General features: G+C 46.8%; 1 protein-coding gene across 1 annotated transcript in view; it reads right to left on the minus strand.

The window, feature by feature from the left end:
• The window catches only part of itpkb (inositol-trisphosphate 3-kinase B), a 32213-nt gene continuing 20673 nt past the window's right edge, over positions 1 to 11540 (minus strand). Inside the window, exons 3-8 of the mRNA XM_080833548.1 lie at positions 11320 to 11419; positions 10316 to 10529; positions 5346 to 5550; positions 3574 to 3675; positions 2678 to 2749; positions 1 to 934 (exon numbers count right to left, since the gene is read on the minus strand). Coding sequence (XP_080689674.1) covers positions 722 to 934; positions 2678 to 2749; positions 3574 to 3675; positions 5346 to 5550; positions 10316 to 10529; positions 11320 to 11419 — 906 coding nt within the window. The 3' untranslated portion in view covers positions 1 to 721. The remainder of the gene's footprint in view (positions 935 to 2677; positions 2750 to 3573; positions 3676 to 5345; positions 5551 to 10315; positions 10530 to 11319; positions 11420 to 11540) is intronic.

The raw sequence follows: 11540 nt of genomic DNA on the forward strand, positions 1-11540 counted from the left end.
CAGTAAACGTTATTGGAGAAGTAAATCTATGTTAGAGATTACATTTAAAATGTGATGGGGGGGGACAGGCACACAATTAGACTTACACATGTTAGTAAATCTATTCTCATTCTGTGGGACATTTGACAGTTGCTGGACAGGAGGACGATTCATGCTGAATTTAAGAGCCCGGAGCAGCAAAGTGAAATGTTTTTATAACACCCCTCCTGTTACCACAGTGCCGAAGGTCAAATTGAAAATGAAATTGTGCAACGTTTACGTGAGACATAAGTGCCAGACACTGTTAGGTAACGCTATGAAAAGAAAGAGAGGATAAAGATAAATCAGGTAGGCCCCTGTGGCATATCTCCCTCTAGGCTTATGATGAGACCCTGGCTACGAAATACCTACTTGGACGGAAAGTTAACCTTTAAAAGACGACTAGATGCGTACTGCGCAGCATTGACCTGTAGCCCTACAAGAAAACAGTCGTCACATTTCACTAGAGTGGCTGCCGTTTGTTTTTTTTGTTTAGTTTTTTCCATTTCGATTTGATGTTTTTTTTCTCTCTCATATTTTCGGGAAGGGTAAGAGGATAGCTTATCGAGGGAAAACAGGAAGTCTAGCAGTGTGAGCTGCCCCTCCCCCACCCGGGAGAAGGAAAAGAAGGGGCTCCTCAACTCTCTCTCTCTCTCTTTCTCTCTTTCTTTCTCTCTCTTGTTACTTTTATGCTTTTCTTTTTTTAGAGGGGCTCTGGTGACACCACATGCTCAAGAATGTCTATCAGGCGGTCCAGTCCGAGGAGGTAGCCGTCCTCACGGTTCCCCTCCATCCATTTGGCCCGGTGGGTCAGGGTCTCCCCCTCAGGCAGCGGTGTGGTCTTGCCAAAGTCGATCATCCACACCTTGGCCTGCTCACGCTTGTCGTGGACAAAGAGGAGCGAGCTCCCAATTACCTGAGAGAAAACAAACAAACAAACAATTAAATAAATAATAAACAAATGTTTTGTAAGTGAGAGGGCCCAATCTTTAGAGGAGAAAAAAAACAGGCTAACTAATAAACAAAAACAGTAAATGCTAGATCCCTATCACCTAAAGAAAACAAACAAATTTAAAAAAAGTATACAAACAAATACATAAACGCAAAAGAGGTGTGAGCTCTGCATTCTCTGAGGAGAGAAAATAGAAATAAACGAGTGGCAGAAAAAGAGCAGGCTTTTATCATCACAACGCCACCATAGGAGAGGGCAGAACACGGGCAGGACACACACACACTCACATTCACACTCCTACGTCTAAGCACACGGCATTCTCTCCTTTCTCAGGAAACATCCTTTGGCGAGAGATAGTCCACTCTGTTTCCCTTCTCAGAGCCAAGTGCGGGTTTACCTATATGTGCTAATTTGCGTGAGCATTAGTGAGTGGCCTCAATTTAAATGAACCACATCCTCCATGGCATTAACATAAACAACACACACAGACCCACATTTCTGCAAATAAAAATAAAATAAAAAATGAGCATGCCCTGTTTTCTTCAAAAGACGGATGTCTCCACATGCAGAGGTGTACACTGTGGGATCCGTTTTCTCTAAATAGCGAGCCATAAAATAAATACTTATTGATGCAAATACTTAAAGGTTGTGCTTAACCCTTAATTTTAATGACAATAATTTGCACGAGTCAATAGCATGTGGCGTGGCAGTTTTCCTAGCCATTTAATATCCACAGAGTGAATGATTTTGAATTTTAAGAACAATGGGCCTCATTCTCGTTCATTTTCTGAACTTCTTCTGAAATGTTACTTACGCGACTTCGTAAAAACAACATAAGGGAAATGCTTACGCTGCATTCCCGCACGCTTGAAAATGTGTTTATAAACAGCCGAAGTCTTCTCTGCTGTGTTCCTCCAGATTAGTTTCTTAAATTGATGCACGTTCTTGTGAAAGTGGATTTGCATACATACACGCCCCGGCAGCTCCTTATTAGGGCATGCAACCGTAGAAACGTTTGCTGTCGGAATCTCCCGAATCCACACGAAAAGCACCTCGTAAGGCAGATTTAACTTAACCTGTGCAGACATGGAGGTACTGCAGGATGTGTCCATTCTATTCCACTGTGGCTATTTTAACGCGATTGGGTTTAGTGTGTATTTATTTATTCACTTACATGTGCAGTGTTCGTGTACAGTGTACATTTACATTCACATTCAATCATTTAGCAGACGCCTTTGTCCAAAGCGACGTACAAGGGAGAGAACAGTCAAGCTACAAGCAATAGAGACCTAGTGTAACAGTAAATACTACTTTACATAAGAAATAGAAAAACGAGGCAGTTCATTCCACCAACGTGGATCTACAAATGACAATAGTCTGGATTAGCATTCTGGTGTAATCCTTTTATTTATTTAATGACATCACGATGCCTCGTAGAATCATGACTATAAATGTGAAACGTAATTGTTAATGATACAAATATTCTTGTATTTATTATTATTATAATTATATTAATCCGAGGATGTCTGTAGAGTTCACGTGAACGCAATCACCAACGGTTTCTCACAAATTCGCCATACACCCATCTGGATCTATTTCAGTTATAACGGCTAAGAATAGCAACGCAAGCAAAAGGGCAGTATGTGAGTGTTGCTATGATGTTGCAAAATGCTTGAATCAGGGAGGACAAAGGGGTTCTTTATTTACCTCATGTGTCTTGAAAAATGTTGATGTTTCCAGAGTGTCCCTGATGGCCTTTAGTCTGCTGAGATAAGAGGTCTACAACACAAAGACAGAAAGCGAGAAAGAAATAAAGAACATTACAATTATTCCCTTTAAAATAGCCAGTAGAAGTAAAGAAGAAGGTTTAATGATTAATTCATTAAAGACTAATTCATTACTACAAACTACTTATAACTACGCACTTACTAATTCATTACTACAAATACAATGACCGAATGTTCCGTCCAATCAGTGTTATTTGCCCTCACGCACACTCATCTTGTCAAACATAGAACAACAAAACCTTCCATGACACACGCCGGAAGTGCTTTGTTCCCGACAGCTAACACAGAGGCAAACAAGGGCCAAGGCCCCAATGGCAGGCAGGCAAACGGGCCACTGAGGAATCACTTCCACACGGCCTGTTTGCCGAATGAGAAGCGAGATAAACAACTGTCACAGCTACATTGTGTCGGGCCTGTTTTATATGTCTGTTTGACCCCACCGGCCTGGGCCAGGGTCCAACGCCTCTGCTTAAGAATCCTTGGGAAAGGGTGTGTGTGTGTGTGTGTGTGTGTGGAGGGGGGGTTTGTGGTGTGTTTGTGTGTTTGCGTTTGTTGGATGTTGGGTTGTGGTGCGTTTGAGTGTTTGCATTTGTGTGTATGCAGGGTTGTGGTGTGTTTGTGTATTTGCATTTGTGTGTATGCGGGGTTGTTGTGTGTTTGTGTGCATGTGGGTAGCAACGTGTGTGTGTGTCTGTGTTGGGGGGCGGGGGGGGAGGGGGCTGTGGCCGCGAGGGGGGTCGATGGAGGAGGAGTGTCTAAGAGTTTCCTCCAAAAGGCTGGGCCGAGTCTCAAGGGAATTGGCTGCGTCATACTAACCAGGATGTTCTTGTTTCCTTTGACAAAGTCGTGGAATGCCTCTGACACTTGCTCCCGGCTCTTGGTCTTTTTAAAGTCTCTGTTTACCGTTCCATCTTCCTTCTGCAGGAGGGAAAAGGGTGGAGACACACACACACACACACACACACACACACACACACACACACACACACACACACACACTGTGAGGGTCGGTAAAGGGTTATGGATGTGTGCTTTACATTGGAAAGACTTTGTGGAATGATTTCCCTGGTAACAGTCGGTATGTGTGCATGCAACATATGACACACTGTCAACAAGTGTATAACAACAAATGTAGTGTTGATGTGGGAGTGGGTGTTTTTGAAAAAAGTTAAATGAAATTAGTACTTTAGTATAAAATGAAGGATAAAATATCATGATTTTTTTTTGCTGTGTACTCCTTAGGAGTCTACACTAGGTTAATCACAATAGAATGGAAATTGATTCTGTGCCTAAATAGCTCACTTTGTTTTTTTAGACCACCTGACCAACTATACTACTTAGCCCTGCAAGTCCACAATAGCCTCTGTGATCTTTTCAAAGAAAGATAGGCATTTTTTGTTAACCTAGGCAACCTGGGATGCCATGACAACAAAGAGAGGGCTGCACAATGGCCTTCTAAGGACATACTGAACCGTACAGGTCTTTCGGCGGTGGAAAGTCCTGACTGCGAGAACTGGTTGCTCCCGGGCGGTGTTATTCATGCAAGACATCTGCCCTACTGCTCATTAATGAGGATGTATTTTGGAAAAAAGTGTGGTGTGTTAGACCAAACATGGTTGTACTGATCTCTACTCCTTAGCTTAGGGAAGCATTAGACCAGCCTGGAGTAAACTAATTGGACGGGATTCCTTCCAGGGACCTTCTAGGTTTTTTTGTTTTTCCATGACAGATTATTTACATAGCAGGGATCTTCCACACTTCACATCTATTGATTCTGAGCAAGCTTTAAAAAAAAAAAAAAAAAAAACATCTCAAGTTATGGTGGGAGGCGATCCGTCACAAACTGATGTTAGACTGAATGGAAATGCCACGGACAGGCCTTGACATGTGACAGAAACACTCCCAGGTTTCCCCCGGCAACCCCCAGTGCCGCTGCTCGGGGCAACAGCCCTTTTGCGTAAAAACAAATTCACTGCTCTGTACAATGGGTACACCCATAAAATTCCAGCCCTCAGTAGCACCTTAAATTTGTTCTTCATGACAAACCCTATTCTATCCGCCACGTTATTATTTCGGCTAAGTCAGTTGAAATGTGCAGTGTGTGTAGCGTGTAGCGTGTAGCGTGTAGCGTGTAGCGTGTGGTGTTTGTGGCTCTCGTGCTGTTTTGTTTACTTGTCATTGGAGGAGCTTGCGGTGAAAGGAGAACAAAGGTCATCATTACTACCAATGATCTAACTCAAACATTTACATTGTCTCCACCTCAAACACAACACTCGATATCTGTAGATGGATGGATGGATGGATGGATGGATGGATGGATGGATGGATGGATGGATGGATGGATGGATAGATGGATGGATGGATGGATGGATGGATGGATGGATGGATGGATGGATGGATGGATGGATGGATGGATGGATAGATGGATGGATGGATGGATGGATGGATGGATGGATGGATAGATGGATGGATGGATGGATGGATGGATAGATGGATGGATGGACAGATGGATGGATGGATGGATGGATGGATGGCTGGACAGGGCTTGATGCAGAGCTCGAGCAGGTGTGTAAACAGAGATCATTTACCTTGATGCCCTCGATACGGAAGCCCAGTGTCGCCGTGGAGCTGATGGTCTCGCGCCACTGCATGTAACGCGGCTTGGTGACGGCCTTCAGCTCCAGCTCCTCTGGCGTGGGTGCCTTGGGGTCCACTTCCACCATCTTCTGGAACATGTCGCTCCGCAGGCTGGGCTTCTTGCGAGCCTTCGTCAGCTCCTCCTCCAGGTATGTCCTGGGAAGAGGTGGAGGAGAGATGTGCACAGTGAGAGCGGCTTATCTGGTCACATTGTATTTTAAGTAGCCTTTTGATTTGATTTGATTTGTTTACTTGATGAAGAGGGACAGTGTGCATTAATAAACATTAACATGTAAATGCCCCCAATTGTAGCCAAAAGGCTAGTTTTCATTGGCAGTCCCCCTGCCAGAGTGAAACTGGCTAAAGATAGGGAAGAATTACAGCATAACATTGGGGAGGGGAGGAGAGAAAAGACAACACCCAGACTATGCTCCTAGAGGAGTTCAGTGTGGGAACAGTAAAAAAAAACACACCTCAGCACATAAGCACATACAACTCACAAACAATACATACATGAATACAAAACACCAGAGCTACATTAAAAAGCTGCCACTTGCGTTGGCGCTAGGGATAGCCAGGAGTCTAATGACATGTAGGCTACCAGGACATGACAAACACATAAAAGCAAATGCTTCCTTATGATGTATGTACAGTGAACACGTAACATGTTGAGCAACTGAGAATTTGAATACAGTGCGTTACTCATGTAAGAGTATGTTGTTGTTACTCTGACGGCAAACCTAAACATAACCCTAAACCTGACCATAGCAGTAAGTGCACAATTTAACAACATTGACTTATAGAGGAAGGACACTGTAGTAAATCATGAGTATTATTTACATCCTCTCTAATGCAAAATAACATTTGACCACATTCTTAATTCTGTATGGAGGATAGGACAATATACACTGGGTTGCCAACGTATGTGAGAATTAGGAATGGAATGTGTCGAGTAGTTCAAAGCAGCTATTTACAAAGGAAGGACAGATGTTCTTCTATGCCATACGTATATGTAAACTCGTGTTATTGGGTAGGTTACATTGAATTAATGGATTTCTTTCTTCAGCCTAGACGGTACGCATCAAGGTAGGCTTGAGAGCTCGTCAAGTAGCGCATTCTTTTTGTTTAGACAGGCATGGACCAGCATTTGCTGATATCCTGGCCATCTGGCTATCTCTCTATGTGTCCGTTGCCGAGGCAAGGTTCCAGCTAGGCTCACAGGAGCACACAAAGTGGCGCTGGAAACCAGAGAGACAGCAGCCCAGAGGGATGTTCACCCCACCCCCACCCCCACCACCCCCACCACCACCACCGCCACACACCCACAAGGCAAAAGCACACAGTGACACTTTACCGAAACAGGAGCACACTGTCCTGACCCCCTTTTTCAGGGATGAGAAGACATGGGATTTTTCTGTGGCCATTTCTAATTCTTTTATATTTCGAGGGATCAACACATGGGAGTAATTTACTTCTCAAAAATAACAACAGCTCCCGCCTGTGCAGTGGCTAATCCGGTGTGAGCTTCACCGGGCTGTGTGACAGGCCTTATTCACCGGGCTGTGTGACAGGCTTTATACACCGGGCTGTGTGACAGGCTTTATACATGGTCTCGCTCCATCAGAGTGATTAACCACCAGGAATGGAAAGGGTTCGGTTGGCTCTTCTACCTCTTTTCCTGACTCTCTCCCCTCTTTCTCTCTCTCGCTCCTTGTCTCTCTCTCTCTCTCTCCCCTCTTTCTCTCTCTCTCCTTGTCTCTCAGTCTCCCTCTCTCTCTCTCTCTCTCCCCTCTTTCTCTCTCTCTCCTTGTCTCTCAGTCTCTCTCTCTCTCTCTCTCGCTCCTTGTCTCTCTCTCTCTCCCCTCTTTCTCTCTCTCTCCTTGTCTCTCAGTCTCCCTCTCTCTCTCTCTCCCCTCTTTCTCTCTCTCTCCTTGTCTCTCAGTCTCTCTCTCTCTCTCTCTCTCCTTGTCTCTCAGTCTCTCTCTCTCTCTCTCTCTCTCATTGTCTCTCAGTCTCTCTCTCTCTCCCCTCTTTCTGTCTCTCTCCTTGTCTCTCAGTCTCTCTCTCTCTTTCCCCTTTCTCTCTCTCTCCTTGTCTCTCTCTCTCTCTCCCCGCTTTCTCTCAGTCTCTCTCTCTCCCCTCCCTCCTTTGCCTGCCCTCATTCTACTCTTCCTTCCTTCCTCCCTTTCTGTTTTTGTTTCTCTCCATCTCTGTCTCTCTATCTCTCTTTCTGTCTCTCTGTCTCTCTGTATCTCTCTTTCTCTCTCTCTCTCTCTCTCTCTTTCTCTTTCTCTCTCTCTCTGTCTCTCTTTCCCCCAGATGAAAGAGCTGGGTGTGTGACATGAGCCAGCTGGCTAGCAGTGTACTGGAGAGAGACAGACAGAAAGAGAGAGAGAAAGAGTGAAGAAGAGAGAAAGAAGAGGAGAGGGGGGGAAATGAGAAAAAGAAAGAAAGGGAGAGAGAGCGATGGGAGACATACAGAGAGCAAGAGAGGGAGGGAGGGTAGAGAGAGAGAGAGAGTTGTGGAAAGAGAGATGCGCTGGCGAGCCCCTGTGGCAGTTTAGGCCCCCCCCTGGCCTGGCCTTTTGTCCGCAGGTTTCAGAAACCCTTTTCAAACAGGAAGGAACACACAAAAACTCTCTTAGCCTCTGAGGGCGGGGCTACCACTGACCTGACTCTTGTACCAGGAGAGACTGCCACTGCCCCCAGACTCTACTGCCACTGCCCCCAGACTATACTGCCACTGCCCCCAGACTCTACTGCCACTGCCCCCAGACTATGAGTGCCACTGCCCCCAGACTATAAGTTCCACTGCCCCCAGACTATACTGCCACTGCCCCCAGACTATACTGCCACTGCCCCCAGACTATACTGCCACTGCCCCCAGACTATACTGCCACTGCCCCCAGACTATAAGTTCCACTGCCCCCAGACTATAAGTTCCACTGCCCCCAGACTATACTGCCACTGCCCCCAGACTATAAGTTCCACTGCCCCCAGACTATAAGTTCCACTGCCCCCAGACTATAAGTTCCACTGCCCCCAGACTATACTGCCACTGCCCCCAGACTAGAAGTTCCACTGCCCCCAGACTATAAGTTCCACTGCCCCCAGACTATACTGCCACTGCCCCCAGACTATAAGTTTCACTGCCCCCAGACTATACTGCCACTGCCCCCAGACTAGAAGTTCCACTGCCCCCAGACTATAAGTTCCACTGCCCCAAGACTATAAGTGCCACTGCCCCCAGACTATAAGTTCCACTGCCCCCAGACTATAGTGCCACTGCCCCCAGACTATACTGCCACTGCCCCCAGACTATAGTGCCACTGCCCCCAGACTATAGTGCCACTGCCCCCAGACTATACTGCCACTGCCCCCAGACTATACTGCCACTGCCCCCAGACTATACTGCCACTGCCCCCAGACTAGAAGTTCCACTGCCCCCAGACTATAAGTTCCACTGCCCCCAGACTATACTGCCACTGCCCCCAGACTAGAAGTTCCACTGCCCCCAGACTATACTGCCACTGCCCCCAGACTAGAAGTGCCACTGCCCCCAGACTATAAGTTCCACTGCCCCCAGACTATAGTGCCACTGCCCCCAGACTATACTGCCACTGCCCCCAGACTATACTGCCACTGCCCCCAGACTATACTGCCACTGCCCCCAGACTATAAGTTCCACTGCCCCCAGACTATACTGCCACTGCCCCCAGACTATAAGTTCCACTGCCCCCAGACTATAAGTTCCACTGCCCCCAGACTATACTGCCACTGCCCCCAGACTATAAGTTCCACTGCCCCCAGACTATACTGCCACTGCCCCCAGACTAGAAGTGCCACTGCCCCCAGACTATAAGTTCCACTGCCCCCAGACTATAGTGCCACTGCCCCCAGACTATACTGCCACTGCCCCCAGACTATACTGCCACTGCCCCCAGACTATACTGCCACTGCCCCCAGACTATAAGTTCCACTGCCCCCAGACTATACTGCCACTGCCCCCAGACTATAGTGCCACTGCCCCCAGACTATACTGCCACTGCCCCCAGACTATAGTGCCACTGCCCCCAGACTATACTGCCACTGCCCCCAGACTATAGTGCCACTGCCCCCAGACTATACTGCCACTGCCCCCAGACTATACTGCCACTGCCCCCAGACTATACTGCCACTGCCCCCAGACTATACTGCCACTGCCCCCAGACTCTACTGCCACTGCCCCCAGACTATACTGCCACTGCCCCCAGACTATAAGTTCCACTGCCCCCAGACTATACTGCCACTGCCCCCAGACTATAAGTTCCACTGCCCCCAGACTATACTGCCACTGCCCCCAGACTAGAAGTGCCACTGCCCCCAGACTATACTGCCACTGCCCCCAGACTAGAAGTGCCACTGCCCCCAGACTATACTGCCACTGCCCCCAGACTAGAAGTGCCACTGCCCCCAGACTATACTGCCACTGCCCCCAGACTATACTGCCACTGCCCCCAGACTATACTGCCACTGCCCCCAGACTAGAAGTGCCACTGCCCCCAGACTATACTGCCACTGCCCCCAGACTATACTGCCATGAATAGACTCTACTGCCATGAATGACGGACTTCCATTAGCAACCATATGGATGAATCAGAAATAAAATGGCAGACATTTTAACGCTAACCAATTTGTGTCCATTCTTTTCTGGCGGTCCTGTCTGGTTGAGGTTTTTATGTGCGCTGCTGTGCGTGGTACTGACCCAGCGGTGCAGATGGGATTTTTGAACTGGGGGGGGACGCTAACATTTTTTTAAACGTTATTTACTGATGATTGTCACCTTACGTAGGGAGAGTGGTGAGGACGGATCAGGGTCACTATGAATCTGAGGGGACATATCCCCCCCGTCCCCAGTGCAATCTGCGCCCCCTGTACTGACCTGATCCCCATCTTGCAGTCCATGACGCAGGGCAGGTCAAACTCGGCCAGCAGGTCGTCCATCTGGTTGTACTTCTCTCCGTCCTTCTCCACGTCGCCGTGGTAGGCCGGCACGAAGGGGCGCAGCACGTCCCTCATCAGCCAGTCCAGGCAGCGCTGCTCACAGTCACAGTGCTTCTTCAGGATGCGCCCGTTTGCCCCCGCCTTGAAGCTGCCTGTGCGCAGAGATAAACAACAACAACAACAACAACAAATAAACAACATGAAGTCAGGGCTCTACAGTGCGAGTATTTCACTCGCATATGCGCCTAAAAATAGGTATGTGCGAACTTAAAAAAAAATGATTTACGAGAACAGTGTGCGAGTGACAGGCTGTTGTCAATACAACGCCAAAAAGTGATGCATTCCCTTGATTTCACATGGGAACAAATGACAGGGTCGCGATTGATGTGAACATATCATGATGAAGGTCATTATTTAAGGGTGTTTCATTAAAGAAGATGGTCAATTTCTCCCAAAAATATTGTGAGGACACTTAACATTGTCTATGAAGCCTTATAAATACGCATTCGGGTTATTTAAACACATATTCAAAATAGCTCTTAGTTTCAGGGAGAACTTAAGATTGATATAAGTATATTCCAAGGACTTTCCAATCAAACACTCTACTGCCTAGGCTTTTTTGCACAGTACAGTGCATTACCACTGTCGCTACGAGACAGCAATTACAACAGATGGCTGTTACACCAAGTATAAAGGTTGAGAGGGTGTTTGGTCAACTTTGTCAAACATTTACAAGGACATTATGAATTGTTTTTATGAATACATCTTTTACTGTCTCCTCTGAGGTAGCTGATTGTAGTGCTGAAACACTAAACACCCTGACATAAAAATCTACTTGATTCTCATTTCAGGCCATTCTAAGGGATGTATTTTTCCCAAGGCTCTGTGCTGTGTATACTATCCTGTCCAAATGTTTGTCCAGGCATATCCCTGAAGGTCTACCTGCATGGCCAGCCAGCTGGATCCAAGGGTACTTCTTCTTGAAGGACATCACAAACGGCGACCAGTGCACCATGTTCTTGATCTTCTTCCATGATTTATGCTGTATGGATACAAATGTTAACAAACAGTCAAAGAAGAACTGAGTAATGTTATGTAATAACAGCACACTGTCTTTTTTATCTCAACAAAACACTGACAAAAAAAAAAAGAGAAAAAACGAC

This window comes from Sprattus sprattus (genome assembly GCF_963457725.1).
Source record: "Sprattus sprattus genome assembly, chromosome: 2".
In the NCBI taxonomy this organism is placed as follows: domain Eukaryota; kingdom Metazoa; phylum Chordata; class Actinopteri; order Clupeiformes; family Clupeidae; genus Sprattus; species Sprattus sprattus.